Consider the following 19829-nt stretch of genomic DNA (forward strand, 5'->3'; position numbering starts at 1 on the left):
GAAGACCATATATAATTTGACATTTATAATTTCAGGAAAATTAATACATTACGATTGGTTATTTGGAGTCTTTTCGTATTTTTTATTTCAACTCCAAATTTGTTACTTTTACGGTCATCCCGTAAAACCATATCAATCATAATTTGATTTCTTAGTAGCGACATCTCTTGTCTGGGTTAGCGGTTAGTTCCGAAAGGGTGTTAAGTCTCTCGATGAGATGAAACATAGATGTCGCTAGTGCTGCTGCTTAAGTAGCGTAGTAGAAAAAAAATAACCTGAGATATGTGTGCATAGGAGAAATTAGTGTCTGTACTCCTGTCCAATGGTAGTGTAGGGGTATGGCCCGCAGCAAGGAATGCTGACCTGGGTTCGATTCCCAGCGCTGGTATCTTTTTCTGGTTTTTCTGTGCATCCATATCTCAGTTTGTATTTTCGATATGGTTTTACGAGATGACCGTAAAAGTAAGAAATTTAGATTTGAAATAAGAAATACAAAAAGACTCCAAATAACCAATCACAATTTGATTGCTTAGTACTAACATCTCTTGTCTGGGTGAGCGGTTAGTTCCGAAAGGGTGTTAAGTCTCTCGATGAGAGCGAAACATAGATGTCGCTAGTGCTGCAGCTTAAGTAGCGTAGTAAATAAAAGCAACCAGAGATATGTGTGCATAGGAGAAATTCGTGTCTGTACTTCTGTCCAGTGGTAGTGTATCCAGGTGTGTCCAGGGGGGGGTGTGGCACGCAGTACGGAATGCTGAGTACCTGGGTTCGATTCCCAGCGCTGGTCTCTTTTTCTGGTTTTTCTGTGCACCCGTGTCTCAGTTTGTATTTTCGATAAAATTAATACAAACAATTGTAGATATTTTTTTACTGTTTAGTGGGTTCGATTCCCGGTTAACACAAGATATTTTTCAAAAAACTTTGAATGCTGTTTAAATTATTTTAAAGTCTTCTTTCAGTAAAATTGTCTATCTACTCTACAATATTTAAGATACTTTATTACTTTCCCTCCATGTTGCTTAACCTATTGTATTGTCATCAGAACTACACCTAAATGCTAAATGCCACGTTTCGTGTCAATATCACAACAGGGTGTGGGTGAAAATCAAGTTCAAAGATTCCGTGCATTTGGAACCAAAGACTACAGAGGGGAACTACTAGTCCCAGCTCTGATCTATGGCGCTATCTCTTGCCTAGTAGGTGAACTACTTTAGTAATAGCTATTTAACAACAGATGGCATCGTTCTACACGGGTAAAAGTCAACGTGAAAGACTTCAAGGAAAGTTCAATCGCATGCTCAAATAATACTGCTGTATTATTTCCCAGTATAGTAGTGTTTTAAACTGGCGCAAAATAATATGAGAAATGTGATATTTTGTTTGAGCTTATTACATATTCGTCTTATTATACATTGTTATAAGACCATTGAGTGAAAGACCAACTCCCACCTGGATACCTTGATAAGTTCGAATGGGACTCGGTAGAACCCTGTCGCAGGAAGCCTCAGCTGCCTTTATTTAAAAAAATGTTTGGCAAAGTGTGGCAAATGCTGACTTCAACAGGGTACAGTGTCACATATGAACTTGTCAAGGTATAGTTTACTCCACATGTTTTTGGTTGTTTCTCGATTCATTGGATTCCTTTTATAAAGAAGCTCTTATTCTGTAACTTAAAAATTCTTACGAATAAAATAATCCTATAAATCAGCATCTAATTTTTTCTTCAGCATCTAGTTTTTGTTTCTTCTGTTGGCACAGTCTCTAACTCCTGTAGCCAATTTAAGGGTAAGGTAAACAATGCAATGAAACTAAAAATCGTATAAAAACTTATATTTATCTTATTTAATAATGCATTATTATAATTTATTAATACATTCAGCATTTCCAGTTATTCCCAACATTTGTTGATTTCTATCCACAAAATAATGAGAAAACAGAATGTTCTATGCATTAATATCTGCCACAGCGGAGGGTGCAAAAATATCTGACACATACCTAGAAATAGAGTTGGATCAGATATTTCAGTTTAAGTTGAAATCAGCTGTTCAACATCTGCACAATTACCTTTTTCACTAGGGCCCCAGATTTATGCACATTTTGTTGTGTCAGATATTTGTGCTGGTGACTGTACCTAATCCCTTTGCCTCAACAAGTTGCTGATACTTGCACTACCTATAGCGTGCACAAATATAGACACATCCTTATTAGTTTCTATTAACATTTAAAATCTTAGTGGTCAATAATAATAAGTTCATCTATGCTCCAGTCTTCATAGGAATGGTCTGGGAGGTATCTTCGAATAATGATAGGAATTTTGCGCTGCTTAAGCTCCTTCATAGCAATTTGCAGAGGATCTGTTTCACCCTCAAGCTCCACCATGACAGGAGCACACATCGCTATTTGAAGTGCCCTTGTACCTGAAAATTGATAATACACATACCATTGAATATGGAGAAAAAGATTTGTGAGTAATATTATTTAACTTAACAAGTTGAAGTAATTGTTAAGATCTTCTTTTGTAAATTGCAACTATTAGCCGTCGATCATAGCAAGGCAAAAAATAAAAAAACTGAACTATGCTGTTCCATTTAAGATTTCAAGAAGTATGTAATTAGTAGATTGCACAGGGTTTTGTCAGTAAACAGTAGATCTTGGGTCTAATAAAATCCCTGATCTATACAGTCATAGTCATACTGTCAAATATACTCAGCGGCACACAATTTGGCCCACTCTTCATACAAAATAACCTATTTTTGCATACATTTGAGGGCCACATTTTTTGCCGCTCAGTATATATTGTTCATCATACAGAATATTGACACAAATACTTTTTGTCAATTTTGCAAGAAAGTGATTTTAAGATATTAAACCGTAAACTTTAGGTCTAAAACTTGTGTTTTTGTATATATGGCATTCACTGTATTGGATCAGCAAAGTGTATACATGAACCTTATGGTTAGTGGCATAAAAGTGTAAGATATTATGAATGTCTTGGTAAAATTACTTACTATTTAATTTTTAGAACCTTTAAAAGGTAAACTTATGGTGGTTATTTTTCTATATATAAGCCAAGAAACCCAAAAGTCATATTTTACTATGTAAATTCTACAGAGCTAAAGCTTTTAGAAAAATCACATGCAGCAAAATTATTATTGAAATTAATGTCATAACATAACCTTACCTAAGACTCGGGCACGTTCGTATTTGGTCATGTATCGAGTGGTGATCCGCTTGGACTTTTCGACGCCGCCACCGGCCTGGCCGGGCGCGACGCACTGGATGTTGTAACCATCTTCCTCCTGCTCTTCAGTCTCCTCAATGTTATCGTCCTCCTCAGCGATTTCATCATAGTCTACGCCCGCATCGTCAGCCTCATATTCTTCGTCAGCCATTATCGAATAAGTGTACAATAACAAATGCCGGTGTTAAGAGGGCCTTATACAGTAAATGCCTAGAAGTTTCACACAATACAAACAAGGCGAAGAATAAGATTTATGAGCTTGTTTTTGACAAACAAACAGGCTGGCTGACTTGACCGACTGATGTGATGTGATGTATGTATGTCATGACATGACTCATGACAAGAAAGAGATGAGCAGCAGGGCTACTACGAAACTCGAAACTCGAAGTTCGTGTCGTGCGGTCCCTCTGACATTTATACTGTTTTAATACGAGAGCGATAGGGACGGTACGATACGAACTTCGAGTATCAAGTTTCGTAGTAGCCCTGCTGAGTCGCGAGCTAAGCCGAGCTCAGGGTAACCAACTCTAATTTTATTTACCCCCTTAGTTAAAACCCCCTAAAATTAAACATTTTTTTGGAAAGGAAAAAAAATCCCTATGTATAAACTAAAACAAATTATGTCTCAATTTCTTTAATGTTTTAAGTTAACCACTATTTAGGATCAGTTTTATTTTGCGGAATTTGCCAACGCAACACTCAGTCACTCAACAGCCACGCCAAAAATCAAAATTTAGCGTGAAAGCCGCAAAAGATTGTTCAACCGCTGTTGTGCTTTACAAATCACAGTAACGTAAATTGGAACGTTCGGTCGAATATTTCTTTCTCAGTCGCACTTTCGAGTTTGAGCAATATAGAGTGGGCTACACTACGGTATCGAGAACGTTCCATTTTCAATAATAATTTAGTTTCCAATATCACACCAACATGGTATGGAAAAATCCCTAAATATACCCCTATAAATATTAAACCCTTAAAAAAATCCCATGCTTCTTATTTCCCCCCTAAATTTAGGGGTAAAACAAAACCCCTAAGTTGGCACCCCTGGCCGAGCAGATATATAATATATCTCATGTAACTCAAACTTTTCTAGTTAATTCAGTCTCCGTTCAAAATTTGTCAATTTTATGTTTTCTCTATTATTCCGACCAAATTCCGACTGAAGGACTTCGAATCCACGGTCATGAAATAAATAAAAAAACGCGCCAATGTTACCGCCACGCTTCGGATCACCGGCGAACAATCGTTGGCGTTCGCTAAGCCGTCCACTCCACCCACATAGGACCAAAGAACCCATTCGTTGGCCTTCTTTGGCCCGGTGTGGACTGTGGATGCGCCATAAAAGGTATATAATATGATCCGAGCCCCGATATCGGTATCTGTGTCCGATACCGATATTGGATCGGATAATCTGAAAATGCTCTTATTTCCAGGTCGTCTCATTGGGTAAAAACTGGTAAAAACTTTTTTAGTATTTTTTTTCTACGTATAGAATGAGATTAATTAAATTTATTTTACTGTTAATACAATGAAGTTGTAAAGTGGTTTATATGTACAATGAATCTTTTGTTGAATTTGAAAGTTGTTTCTTTTAATGTTTTATTTTGTACAATAAAGAAATAACAAGGAAAAGCAATAAATACTATCTAACATCCAAGACTAAAACTATTTATAAACTAAACTATGTTACAAAATAAAAACGTCATCCAAATTTTCTGCCCCAGGCATTGACCCCAAGACACTGGCAGCATTACCTCTCTGAACTGTTATTCCTTATCTTTGCGAGAGGTAAGTGCCAGCCCTGGGGTCACCTGAGGCCAAAACCAGACGAGTAGATAAGTCCTTGATAAATTTTTTTGTGTCTTCCGACCATGGACCCATTGTCTCGAAAGCAAGCGCCGCAAACTCATGATAGTTTGTTAAAGCTGAGTATTTGCGGCGCTTGTTTATCTGAGCCTGTTCAGCAGCCGCCCCAGCTCTGAGCGCGGTGCTCTGGATGTGAGACGCGGCTAGTGTCGACACACGTCGCGTCCCACACCAAAGTTCGTCCCAAAGTCCAAGTTCTTTTAATTAAATATTTTAAATTTAATATTAATATTTAATATTTTAAAATTTATGACGGTGGAAGCATTCTACACTTCCGCTGAACGTAGATATAGTTTAGATATAGTTAGTGTTTAGTATTGTAACTAAGGGACCCCATACATCCCTGTATTTTTATTATTATTATTTTTTGTATTTTTTTTTATTTAATTGTATAATATAGTTTTTAAGTATTTTATTTGTAATTATATTATTATAAAAAAATGACTTTCTGCCAAGTTTCTTGCGGCGCATTCTTCTTGGCAATTTAAAAAATGACGTGTAAAAGTGCCCATTGCGGCCTATTTACTGAATAAATCATTTGAATTTTGAATTTGAATTTTTTTTTAAAGTATATCATAATTTAATTTTCATACTGATTTTTTATCATAAAGTTATTCTATTTCTCAAATTGCATATTCCTGTAGGACTACTACGAAACTCTAAACTCGAACTTCGTGTCGTGCGGTCCCTTGACACTTAAACTATTTAATATGAGAGCGAGAGGGACGGTATGATACGAACTTCGAGTTACGAGTTTCGTAGTAGACCTGCAGATATTTCTGAACGAAATCTTAAAAGTCTATGGTCAAACATTTATTCTCTTTGGCACATTGGACGCCTTTCCTTTTCCGGTTCTGCATCATAGCTGAAACCATGCCGGTGTGTATTTAATAAAATTTATTGGTTTTAATAATTAAAACTTGCAATTTTGTGTTAAAGTCTTGTGCTCGATGAGTTCTTACATTGTTTCTCGTGATTTTATAAAGTGACTTAACACTAATGAAATAGAAATTGCGCCTAAAATGAGTGATACACATGGCCCCTTTGACATGTCACAAAGATAGCTGATAAATAATATCTTATACTCTTCCATCAATTGAGTGTAGTATCGAAAACGTTGTAGTTAGTTTTCGAAATTACAAGCAGTGTTTAATTATCTCTTTACTGTTATAAGGTGTCTTCTAACCTATAATGTAAACGGTTTCAGCTCGCAGTGGATCTATTGCACCCATCGCCTGCCTCCGAGAGGAGGAAACATAAGTTGAAGAGGCTGGTGCCCCATCCTAACTCATATTTCATGGATGTTAAGTGCCCCGGCTGCTACAAAATCACTACGGTATTCAGTCACGCGCAAAGGGTTGTGGATTGCGCCGGTTGCTCGACAATCCTCTGCCAGCCCACTGGCGGTCGCGCCCGATTGACTGAAGGTCAGTATAATGTGTTTTATGTTTTAAACTCCTAACGAAAATAGGCCCTTACTATGTATAATCTTTCAATGAAATCTAAATAATATTAAAATGCATTCATTGATTTATAACATGTTGATTTCACATTGAGTGCAAATGGAGGTTATGTTGTCATACTGGGACTCATTCTTGAATTAATTGCTTAAATTATTATTGTACTTACTGGATACACTGTTACTAACAATATTACAATAATAAAGAATATTTGTGATAAAAAACAATCATGAATTTTCACTATGATTGCGCATTGTTGGTAAACATTGTAAAACAAGTGATGGTATTTGCAGTTGATTATTTTTCTGTTAAAAATGGATTGGTATGTGATTAATACCCTATTGTAGTAAAGAAAATTTTTGGTGCTTAAGGATTTGTTTAACTTATGTGTGTAAGTGTGCTATGAAGATGCATCATAATTATAATATTGTGCAACTAGTAGATAGTGTCATAGCTGAATATTGATTTTCATATGATCACCATTATAATTTAACTGTTTATTTGTTGAAAAGTGAATAACATGATGTAAATATTATATTTGCATGCAATTACTTACATTAGACATATTTGATTGATAGGCATGTATGATTAATTTTCGTGTCACAATGGAAATTATAACTACCTGCTAATGCAGCTTTAATGGTGTGCAACTTTTTGATCTTCACCCATAAATATTTTGTCACATAATTATCAAGTAGTAATGGACTAGTCACACTGGATGAGTTCTGCATTCTATGATCTTCTCAGCTCATACAATTTGATTTCATTTTATTATGAATGGTCTGGCCCAATGGATGCGAGATGCAACTAGTGTGACAAGACCTTAATGGACAATGGTCATAGCTGAATAGTTAATTATGTTAATAAGTCTGTGTCCACTAATAATAAATTGGATGGGTTTTATAATTATTCATTATGATATAGAGATTACAAAAATTAAAACAATGTGTAATGATAATGAAAGAATTATCATTTTTAGAAAATAATTTTGGAAATAATTATTATTACCATAAAGGTCAGGGTACTTTGGCCCTTGGGATTAACTTGGTCTTGGTTCTCTGCTAAATTAATTTTGGTTGTTTCAGGATGTTCATTCAGAAGAAAACAACATTGAGAAGCCTGGAGAGAGAGCCCTAATTTAAGATTTGCATTTTATTTCCAGTTATATGAAGGAGTTGTTTAACAATACAAATTCATTAAAATGGATCCGTTAAAGCATTACAAATAAAGGCTTTTTCAAAGGGATTGTGGCGTTTTCTTGTATCTTATGACTACCAGAATCAAGGCACTTTACAAGCCTTTAATTACCATAATAGTTATTATTTGAATTGGTTTACTTATTCATATTTACACTATAAAATTATGATTCCTTACAAACTGGTAAACAGAATTCGGCAATTCAATTAAATTTTTATTTTGTGGTCAAAATCCGGCAAAAACAACAAGCACTACACTACAATTCATTTTATTTTGACAAGTTATTCAACTTTTTAGGGTTCCATACCCAAAGGGTAAAAACGGGACCTTATTACTAAGACTCCACTGTCCGTCTGTCTGATTCTGTCTGTCACCAGGCTGTATCTCAAGAATTGTAATAGCTAGCTAGACAGTTGAAATTATCACAGATGATGTATTTCTGTGGCCTGCTATAACAACGAATATTAAAAACAATAAATTAAATATTTAAGTGTGGGAGCTTCCATACAACAAACGTGTTTTATTTGTCCTTTTTTGCTCGATATTAATAAGGGCAACAATTAGATTCTCGAAATGTTCACAGAATATTATTTAGTTTTATCATCTCAGCCGCAGGATGTCCACTGTTGGACATAGACCTCCAGTTGCTTCGGTTTGCCGGGGAGCGGGGACTAGGGGCCTGGCTAAGAATTGTGCTTTCATTTGAGGTTTATGAGGGCGGGTTGGCGAGCGCAGTATAGGATTTAAGGGTAGCCACGAAGACGCTGCTGCCCATCTTCTGATATTATCCCTCAGCCGGTTTCTACGGCGCCCACGGGAAGAGAGGGGGAGGCAACATTCTTACGCCGGCGCCACACGGCGCATTTAGTTGTACATTTCCTTTAATTCAATTAAAATAAATATTTAAGGGTTTTTTTCGCTAATGTTGTATAGATAATGGTATGGTATGGTATGGTCTTCGTGCGGGAGTTTCACTCGCACTTGGCTGGTTTTTTATTCAGGTTTAAGGTAAAGGAATCTAGCCACATAAGTCTAGTGGTCTTCTGTGAGACAAAAGATTAGATTTTCTGAAACTTGAAATAAAATAAATTAAATATTTTGAAAAAAAATCCCGGCCTGCTTAGAAAGGAATGAAAATAAGTCTAGTGGTCTAGAACTCTGTCAAGAAGCTCATTTAAGGTTCAACAGTCGGGACCCATTACCAAGATTTTTTGAGCTGGTTACGAATTGAATGAGTCCCGACTGTTGAACCTTAAATGAGCTTCTTGGCAGAGTTCTAGACCACTAAACTTATTTTCTTCCTTTTAGTTTTTGAGGCAGTCGGGTTTTTTGATTTTTAAATTAATGTTTTTTTTATTTTATACTTTTTGCATATTTCTGTGAAAATAGTAGATTAAAAGTATTATAACCCATATATATTTAGAATGGGCTAATTATTAGCTTTCATTTGAGTCCCATATTGTTAGAATACAAAATATATTTTTTTATTCCTTCGCCATATTTTTTTCGCAGACGCCATATTGAAATATTATATACCCTACCCTATGTCACTCCGACAGTTATGACGAATCCAATGATACCTCATATGTTACAATCCGTCCAGCCGTTTAGGCTGCAGCGAGGACCAAAGAAATGGACATACATACGCTCGAAAAACATAACCCTCCTTCGGGCAGTCGGGTAAAAATCCTCGCACCCTGCACCCCCTCTTTTGTGAAACTACACTGCAATTTTGTTTCCTTGATTTGTAATAAACAGAGATAAAAAAAATTGTCAGTAGGTAGTTTTCTTCTTTTTACCCGACTGCCCGAAGGAGGGTTATTTTTTTCGAGCGTATGTATGTATGTGGGTATGTATGTCCATTTCTTTGGTCCTCGCTGCAGCCTAAACGGCTGGACGGATTGTAACATATGAGGTATCATTGGATTCGTCATAACTGTCGGAGTGACATAGGATATATAATAATTCAATATGGCGTCTGCGAAAAAAAATATGGCGGAGGAATGAAAAAAAAATGTATTGTAACAATATGGGTATCAAATGAAAGCTAATAATTAGCCCATTCTAAATATACCTATATGGGTTTTAATGCTTTCAATCTACCGTTTCTACATAAATATCAAAAAAGTGTAAAATAAAACATTAAATAAAAAAAATCAAAAAACCAGACTGCCAAAACTAAAATGAAGAAAATAAGCCTAGTGGTCTAGAACTCAGTTAAGTAGCTAATTTAAAGTTCAACAGTCGGGACGCTCAAAAACTCTTTTTAATGGGTCCCGACTGTTGAACTTTAAATTTGCTACTTAACTGAGTTTTAGACCACTAGGCTTATTTTCTTCCTTTTAGTTTTGGCAGTCGGGTTTTGTTTTTATTTACACTGTTCTTATCTGTTTTACTGTGATGCATGAAGCGATTTTCTTCTTGCGTGGATTTATTGAGAATTGCCAATTTCAATAGACCTCAACTGCAAAGTAGGTACAGTAGAAGAAACTTAATCACATACCAGGGTGGAATCTTTTCATAATCAATTTCGCTATGATTTCTTTGGAAAATGTCGTAGACAGAGAATAGAGGTACTATACTCCCAATACGGAAAGGAAAATGTATTGTATGTGATGTCAACATGATATTAGCAGCACAAAGGCACAGATTATATTGACACGTGAGGATACGTGATTACGTGATTCAGTTTCCTCGACTGTACCTACCCCACAGTCCCAAATAGGGAGTTCTCGAATGTCTACAATAAAAGGCAATTTCTTTATAATTTATTTATTTTCAGTAACAATATTATAAAAACAATTATCACAAGTGAAGGAATTTCTTGATTATTTCCACTATATCATTATATAAATATAAATTCTCTAGATACAAATACTGTACAAACTCAGTCTGAACAGCAATTAGGCATATTTTGGACATTTTTTACATCTTAAACGCAGGCTACATCGAATAATATTAACTCATTCATTAGATAACACGTCATAAGACATTCGGTATTTCTTTGGTAAATTTTGTTGGTTGGGGTATGATAAAAGCTGGCCAAGTGCGAATCAAACTGGCGAACGAAACATTTCATGCAAGTGTTTTTGTGAAATTTTTCTTTTACTTTAGCCAACTTCTATAATATAAAAGGTAAACAACTTGTCACTGATTCATTGTAAAATAAATCTGAACGATCGCTGAAGCTTTTTTTAATCCAATCCAACGTGAATTACCTTTATGATAAATTAACCTAATTAATTTAATTTCTAACACTACATGTCAATACAGACTGCATTGGTGCAAAATTAATCAACTAATAGTACTCAACATATAATAAAATATAATTAAGTTATAGCAATAATTAATAAATTCAATATTATTTAATAAATTCTGGTCAAATTTGTAAAATCTCACGATTTGTCGTTTTTACCTTTCAATGAAAAAATTATACTAGGTGACTAATATAATTTAATAACACTATTTGCATGTCGGTGCCCCACAATATAAAGCAGAAAATGAATGAAAGGGGAACTAATCGTTCCATACAATTTTTTTGACCCAACTGTGAATGACTGTGATGCTGGGGCCATGTAGGTACAGACAAGTGCAAAAATATGTACTTATTCAAAGTTTCAAAAATATGTACCAGACTTATTCCTACGCAATAAGGCCGTAGTAACACATTTGAGTGGTTCGAATAGATACTAATTTTTGCACTTGACTGTACAGTCAACGTCATAAATAAGTGATCATTTCTATATCTTATCGCTTTCAGTCGATACACAATTTCGTATGGGTTTTCAAAAATGACGTTAAAGTGAGAAGGTACAAAAGTGATCACTTATTTATGACGTTGACTGTACAACAAAGTGGGCATGTACAACAAAGCATTAATTATCGAATTATTCCAGGTCGTATGGCTTATAACGCTAAAGCACACGAGTTGTATTTGCCTCGACGTTTCGACCACATTACAGCGGCCGTGGTCATGAGTAGCCAGTGTCGAAACGTCGAGATAAATATTACTCGTGTGTGTTAGCGTGATAACTTGATAAGCCCCGTTTGTGCTATTTTGAGTATGAGTGAAAATCACTAAAGTTTAAACGTTTATTTTATTTGTTCAAATCGTTATTATTTTCGAAAATTAAAAAATTCACTTCTTTTATGAAGTTATTTAAGAAAAAATTGTGCTGCATGTAATAGGTATATATTCCATAACCGTATCCTCCCACGAAAAATGTGGCAGCACGTAGAAGGTGCCGATCTCGTTTCATTTCTACTTTTTATTACGACAGTTATATTATCGGCTTATCTTACTTTCTCATGATGCTTTACCTACAAAAATATTGGCAGATTTGAGAAGCTGGGCATCGGTTTCTTCCAGTTTTTGTTCAGCGCTATTTATATCTCGCTCAATTTGTTTAATCAGGTCGTCCAAGGAGTTGAAGTTCATTTCACCTCTAAGGTAGCCAATGAGACATATTTTTAAATTTGAGCCATAGAAATCGTTGTCAAATTTGTGCATCACGTGAGTTTCCTGTAATTAATATAAAAATCAAATATGTAGTCACCCACCTGCATTCATATCTGCCACAGCAGAGTGCGCAAAAATATTTGATATTTTTATTGCATGTCACATTACAGGCGGTACCTACGTCCTACCTGTCCTAGAAATAGAATCGTATCAGATATTTATGCACGCTTTGTTGTATTAGATATTGGTGCTAGTGACTGTACCTATATGTAGGGAATATAATGTTTTTTCGGGGAATATCACAATAGAGAGATCTCTTTTGAGGCAGATGTTATGCCTGGGGCCGAAGTTCGATGTCTTCGAAGTTTGCGTTTTCAGTGACTAATAGCGCCATCTAGTAAGCAAATATAGAAACCTGCAGAGAATTTAGAATCCAAATTATGATTTTTTTAATAATCTACTGACTGTCTGACTGACTAATCTGTTGACTATTTAAATTAATAAATTGTTTACTTATTGTTTTTTGAATTAAAACTCCATCATCCTGAATGGCGCTATCGAAGTTGCTCGATTCGTACCTACACATAAATATAACTTTCGACTATCTTCCTTTGGAGTTCGGCCCCCAAGCATAGATAGGAGGTATCTGTCTGGAGAGATCTCTTAATTCTGATCTTTCCCAAGTATAACAGCTTTAAAATCTGAAATAAGCAAAAATGGTAAGCCAAATGGTAAACCTGAGAAACGACGACCGGATGGCTAAGTGGTTAGAAAACCTGACTACGAAGCTTGAGGTCCCGGGTTCGAATCCCGGCCGGTGCAGATATTTGTATGAATAATACGAATGTTTGATCTCGGGTCTTGGATGTTTAATATGTATTTAAGTATGTATTTATCTATATAAGTATGTTTACCCGTTGCCTAGTGTCCATAGTACAAGCTTTGCTTAGTTTGGGACTAGGTCAATTGGTGTCAAGTGTCCCATGATATTTATTTATTATTATTTATTATTGATTGACTCTGGACTTCTTAGTCAAGTCATAATAGATTGACTCGGCCGTATTCTTGAAATTTATACCTACGGCTGGGCGGAGCGCTAGGGGATGGCGTCTACAATAGTACATTGTGTCTTAAGGGCGGTAAACAAGGAATTACGAACGAGAGTCTATTAGAAGCCCGAAGTCGAAGACTGAGGGCTTTAATGAGTCGATGTTCGTAATTCTAGTACCGCCCGTGTGACATACAATATTTTTCATTACATTTGCGAGTAAAATTGTATATTTGTAAAAAAAAAACTAATATTTTTACAAAAAATGCCGATACCGCTGACTACGCCTTGGCAGCGCCAGCCTAAGCCCCCCCCCCGCAGCATGTGCCCGACGAATATCAAACTCATTTACTGACCACGGGATTCATGACAAGCACATTAAGGTCGAGGGTTTTATTTGGGGGGTTGCATGCAACCAAGGTAGCCTGCATGTTTCGACACTGTTTACGAGCAAGTGTGATGAAAAAAGTAAAACAGACGTGAGTAGATTTTTATTGTATGTGTGTAGTTTTAGGTGTAGGGAGAAAAGATAATATGTTAATTTTATGATTACTTATTTATTAATTAAATTATTAGTTGATAATAAAAAAAATGCGTCTATTGCGGCAAGTTCGAAACGTCTTGTCGTTGAATTTTATCACAAAAAATTCTAATAGTACCGAGCGCTATAGCCACGTTACGGAATCGAAACGGGGGCGAATAGAGCGAGCAGCGCGGCACACGCTCCACCAGCGACCGGACTGCGCGGCGCGCGGCGTGGCACTGCGTAGTTTAGTTTTGTCTTGCGAAGATTGGTTAGCGGCCATGTAAATGACGCTTGGCTGTGTGCGTGCGTCGATTCGGGCGCTAGTATGAAGTCGAACTACTGCCTATTACTTGTATTGTGGTCAAGTACACCAGGCTAGGTTACGTTGTTGTCATTACCATTAGCATTACCAACTTCGTCATTGTTATTAGTTTCAATAAGTACATAATTCTAACCATAACAATAAATCACTAAGAAAACCATGCAAAATACTATCCTGCGATAAGAATGTCTGCTAAGCGGTAAACTAGTTGTAACTTCATGACTTGCGATCTCACGATTATTTGTCAAGCATTACTTCTAATTAAGCAACATTGAAAACTTTTGGCTGACATGATGAAGCAAATACAGTCAGCAGCAAAGATATGAATACAGCCAAAGTATCAAAAAATAAATAAATCCATTTATTTCATGTTTCTTAGACACATGTTGTTCAGGCAATTAAGTACTGTATAAGTACATATTTTTGGCACTTTGGCTGTATTCATATCTTTGTTGCTTACTGTACCTTACATACACTACTCTACACTTTTACTAAGGAGTGGTCTCACGGGCCTACGGTGCATCTGAATAAAGAGGCTTAATAATAATAATAATGATGATGTCACAGGCCTACACTACCGAAGTTTGACGCGCTTCATCTACTCATTTTTCGTTTGATTGAATATAAGGGGCTGTTTCACCATCCATTGATTAGCGTTAACCGACGGTTAAATGTGATGCCGTCGCCGTCTATTCGAACAAAACAAAGAGAGACGGCATCACACCTAACCGCCAGTTAACACTAATCAATGGATGGTGAAACAGCCCCTAAGTTTCCAATATTTCCTGATAATCTAACTGACAGATTAAATAGCTATGAAATTGTACAGTTGAATGCAAAAATATATATACAGCCAAACAAAAACAAACAAAAGTACAAATATATACTTACTTATAAATATATATTATATATACAGCAGAAAATATGAATCATCCATCAACCTTATGTTTAGTGGCATAAAGGTGTATAGATTAGACATGATAAATGAGGTAATGTTGATTTATCATTAATAGCATTATACTTACAACAGACATCTCTTTGTTCTGGTAAAAGGGACACCAGCCTATATTGGCGACCATCTTGTGGACAGGACCGGCGTCCACTTGCGCCCAACCGTAGTAGACTCCGGGCACTGTCTCTTTAGGTAGAGACTTTACCACTTCCAGGGAGTAATTAGCTGAAAATAATGAAAAAAACCTTAATTTTTTTCTTGATAGTCTGGTAATTTTGTGCCTAAAAACTTATATGCAGTTGATAGATTCAAGCATAGCTTTGCGGACGTCCGTGTTGAACTACTATCCTTTACACTGCTTCTTTACTACTACACGTGCAAGAAAGCTACGTCTGTACGACAGATGCTTGATTTACTCGGATACTGTAGAGTTACTACGAAACTCGAAATTCGAAGTTCGTGTCGTGCGGTCCCTCTCGCTCTCGTATTAAATAGTGTAAGTGTCAGAGGAACAGCACGACACGAACTTCGAGTTTCGAGTTTCGTAGTAGCCCAGCTGTAGTAGTTGATGTAGCTAAAATTGGCATAAATGACATCATTCTCATCAACCAAATGAACAATTACCATCTATTAATACTAGTTGATGAGAACCTTTGTTTGAGCTTAGTAGTATAGATTTGTCTAAATATTGGAACACTTACTATAATTTAAATGAAAGATAACACTGGTATCAAGATCAATCATAGATAAGCTCAACAAATAGGTAGTCGACTTAAGCTAAATCAAATCTGTTATTATTATTGCACTTGAAAACTCTTATCATTGCGAATTGAGGTGTACTTAATTATGTCATTAGGATTAGGTATAGGTATCTAAATTACGTTTTGAGCTTCAAGTTACCAAGTGTATTAGGAACACAAATTGTAATACATACATGAATAATTATTATCATTATCATCATCCATGACTAAACATCAACGACATGAATAATTATAGGTATTGTGAATTTTAAGTGCTCCAATTTTTTTTTTTGTTTTAATCTGTAATCAGTCGCCAGACTATAATCAGATGAGGTGTATGAAGAATGGCGTTGTGCAAATTTAGAAACCAGTGCCTCTTGCATTACTTAAATAATGTGGTTACGTTTTAATCTTTTAACCACACTGGCAATTTTGGAGCAATCCTGAAGCTAGAGGATTGGAGTGATGGGTGAGGCGAGCGATGTGTTGTTCTTTATAGCGTTCAATCTCTGTTGCCACGGTTGCCATATTCACATATTCGTGTATTTCATCGTTCTTTGCGAACCACGGAGCATTTGTTATGGTCCGTAATATATTGTTTTGAACCCTTTGCAGTGCTCTTACTGGCGACTCCCCATATCGGAATGCCGTATGTCCAGATAGGTTTTAGAATTGCTTTATAAATGAGAAGCTTGTTGTCTACCGAGAGCACAGAGTTTCTTCCCATTAACCAGTAGGTACAGTTGTCGAAACCTGTAATTCACTTGATCTCTTTTTGCCTTTATGTGATTTTTCCAGGTAATGCGTCTGTCCAAATGGAATCCAAGGTATTTCACACAACCCGTCTGGGGTAAGATGCTGTTTGCCAAGTGTACAAGAGGGCAGTTCTCTTTCCTTAGAGTAAAGGTGATATGCGTTGACTTCTGTGCACTAGCTTGGATGCGCCACTTTTGAAGCCAGTCAGTGGTGGAGTCAAGTACTGTTTGTAGCTTTGCACTAGCGATATTGGGATCACTATCTGCCGACAGGAACGCAATGTCATCGGCGTAGGTGGCAACAGTGACGTCGTCTTTGGTTGACAGATCCGCTTTGTATATGTTGTACAACACCGGACCAAGGACCGAGCCCTGGGGTACTCCAGCTTCGATAGGGTAGTGAAGAGCGCGCTTCACCTTGCTTCACTTGAAATAACCTGTTTACGAGGTACGACTCCATTATGTGAAACAGAAAGTGTGGAAGATTTTACTTTATTTTGCAGAGTAAACCTTTGTGCCAAACTCGATCAATAAAACCCACAATAAATTAAATAAACATTAGCATTTCTAGATCTTGCTTCAGTTGTCATAGTTTCCATTATAATGGTTATCAACAACTGTTCTTGGCCCACTTTTTATGAATGAATAAAGATTTCATACATAAATGTACCTAACACAGTGAACAAATATGTAAGTATATCAAAAGATTGTACAGCGAAGTTAAGGAGAAGATAAAAATCGGTTATTATATTTATATCTTTTTGGGAACTAAGATGCCAAACATACGAGTCATTACGAGTACACAGACACGTCATACTTATAATACCTGTATTTTTGCTGTCAAGAGTTAAAAATAATAAAAATACAATTTTTGTGAAATATCGATAAAATAATAAATTACGTTAAATTATGATAAAAAAAACCATACTAATATTATAAATGCGGAAGTGTGTGAAACAGAGGGCAAATCGACGTGATTTTTGGCATAGAAATAGTTTATGGGCCTGAGAGTGATATAGGCAACTTTTATCCTGGAAAAATGCACAGTTCCCGAGGGAAAAGCGCGCGATAACCGAATTCCATGCGGGCGAAGCCGCGAGCAAAAGCTAGTCATACATAAATTAGAGCTAACATTTGTTTTATTGTTTGATAAATTCAATTCAAGATGCAAATCTAATTGAACCAACCCAAGCATAGAGTTTGAAACAATTCGCTAAATCAGCAAAAAATTATCAATTCCAGCTTAGTTTGCAGAGGAAAGTGCAAAAGAACTTCAAATTATTATTTGGTATAAACCTTTAACCTCACTCCAAGGAAGGAAACAATTATGTATCAAAATAAGGCAATATGTGTCACAGTTTACCATAAGTAATGTCAAGCTTAGACCATTAATATAAGGCGATTTCCTTTCAAAAGATTTTCCCTTCTAAGTTTCCTGTTATTTAATCTTTTCCAGACTATTGTGTTGTGACCCACTGGTGAATCATAAGACGATTATGGGTCCTGCAAATTTTTACAAGCCATTAAAGTTTTCTCAATATAATGTTTTTGAGATATTTTAAAGCAAGTCCCAAACTTTGTACTTTTTCTCAAAAGAGTAGTGGTCCACATAACTTCGGAAACCACTGCTGTACTTACTCTAATTCAGGGATGTTACGGTTGTGGGTTTAGCGGTACCGAAAGCGAAACCAGATGTTTCCAACTTAGTTTATCGGAACCAGAAATTGAATCGGAACCGGAACCAGAACCGGAGCCTGAGTGATAAGTGGACGAGATGTTAGTGTAGCACCTGGCAAGCTGGGCGATAAGCGAATGGCTGGTATAAACCTGTTTGTTTTTGATGTACGCCGATCAAGTTCGGCCGCCGCGCTATAACTTCTATTTCAAAAATAATTAACCAGAACCAAAATAGATGTGTAAAACCAAACGGAAGTTCCGACTTAACGGAAATGGAATTGGAGTTCCGTAACATCCCTGCTCTAATTTATAATTTTTTAAAGCAATATATTGCAGCATGCTTAATATTATATATTTCATACTTCCTCTTCACTTTATCCTTTTATGTTAGCATGCTTAACAGTCTGCCATTCCCCTCCGTTAAAAAAAAAATCGTTTCATCTTGTTATTGTCAGTGTACCATCCATAACCAAATGTTATTTGTTTTAGGTTTCCTGTCTATATAAACCGAACAGTCTCCTCATGCGTGTAATGTCTCTACATCGACATTGGCAAAATACATCTTGCTAAGGTAAAATATTGGTAGGTTATAAAAGATTTAATTCTAGTAAGTACGTGTTTTTGGAGGCTTGTCAACTTGAATATTGTCACTACTTCGAAAAAATCTCGTATCTCAAATCCATACATCAACAAAATCAACCCTTCAAATAATGGGCATAAAGCTCACTCGGAAAAACTATCAATTTAAGGTATGAGCTTTTTTAGTGACGATATACACTACTGGTGGGGTAGTGTTTTTATTTAACAGCATATAAAAAAATCGTTAGTTTGCGATTTCAGCGATTTCTAGTGTACTATTTGACTGGCCTAAAAATAGAACAGAAAAAATAATTTAAGTAAACATTCAAATAATAATATTTTCATTTGTGTAAAACTTTTTTTTTTAAATAGGTAAGTTACTTTATTTTATTGTATGGAAGTCATTAGATCAGAGTATTTTTTATAGTAATGTAAACATAAAAAATAAAATAATCATTATGATAACTATACCTGTTGGACATCCCAAATCTTTCGAACCTCTTCCGAATCCTTTGATGACTTCGCCTTCGAGGAATAGTGGTAAATGCGACGCCATGATTTTGCCCAAACTGCTTTTTACGACTGAATTTAGAAATCGCGTTAAATACATTAGTTAGGCGACCTTTGAGTGAGATGATTTTACATACAAAATGGGTTCTATGCTCAATTAAAACGCAACTATTGTAATTAAATCTTAATGAATTCTTGTTGGTTATAACACTTTCCATATATTTGTTCTTTAATTTGCAGAAATAATATTTCAAACAGCAATTTTTGGAATAAAATTTACCCACCTCTACACGAACAAATCCACTGACCACTATAACTCTGACACCAGGTATCGAGTCGACTCGACTGACTGACTGTGACATCTAAGCATCTATCATAACTGACTGGCTGGGCTGGCTGACACAAGGCTGACACTGACAGCACAACAAGACTATTTTATCAACTTATTCCACCAAAAACAAAGGAAGCAACATCCATCCATATCTGTTGCTTGTTGG

General features: G+C 36.0%; 3 protein-coding genes across 4 annotated transcripts; 1 reads left to right on the forward strand and 2 right to left on the reverse strand.

The window, feature by feature from the left end:
• Positions 1-1815: 1815 nt before the first annotated feature.
• Polr2F (RNA polymerase II subunit RpII18) lies at positions 1816-3485 on the reverse strand. The gene is made up of 2 exons (XM_074103568.1): positions 3182-3485; positions 1816-2417 (listed from the first exon to the last, which is right to left on the reverse strand). Exons 1-2 carry the CDS (start codon positions 3390-3392, stop codon positions 2230-2232), a joined length of 399 nt encoding a protein of 132 aa, XP_073959669.1. The 5' UTR covers positions 3393-3485; the 3' UTR covers positions 1816-2229.
• A 2399-nt stretch (positions 3486-5884) lies between these two features.
• Positions 5885-7812, forward strand: RpS27 (ribosomal protein S27). Its single transcript, XM_074103042.1, has 3 exons — positions 5885-5986; positions 6315-6534; positions 7653-7812. The coding sequence occupies exons 1-3, from the start codon at positions 5909-5911 to the stop codon at positions 7679-7681; spliced, it is 327 nt and encodes a 108-aa protein (XP_073959143.1). The 5' UTR covers positions 5885-5908; the 3' UTR covers positions 7682-7812.
• Positions 7813-10520: 2708 nt separating this feature from the next.
• On the reverse strand, positions 10521-19726 carry Rfk (Riboflavin kinase). Of its 2 annotated transcripts, XR_012452536.1 has the most exons (5): positions 19617-19726; positions 19294-19404; positions 15145-15296; positions 11602-12286; positions 10521-11465 (listed from the first exon to the last, which is right to left on the reverse strand). XR_012452536.1 is itself a non-coding variant. In XM_074103041.1 (4 exons), the coding sequence occupies exons 2-4, from the start codon at positions 19376-19378 to the stop codon at positions 12071-12073; spliced, it is 453 nt and encodes a 150-aa protein (XP_073959142.1). In that variant the 5' UTR covers positions 19379-19404; positions 19617-19726; the 3' UTR covers positions 10521-12070. The 2 variants fall into 2 exon arrangements, 1 of the variants encoding a protein (XP_073959142.1); XM_074103041.1 differs by having other exon boundaries at positions 10521-12286.
• Positions 19727-19829: the final 103 nt, after the last annotated feature.

Source organism: Choristoneura fumiferana, chromosome 20 (genome assembly GCF_025370935.1).
Source record: "Choristoneura fumiferana chromosome 20, NRCan_CFum_1, whole genome shotgun sequence".
NCBI classification, from domain to species: domain Eukaryota; kingdom Metazoa; phylum Arthropoda; class Insecta; order Lepidoptera; family Tortricidae; genus Choristoneura; species Choristoneura fumiferana.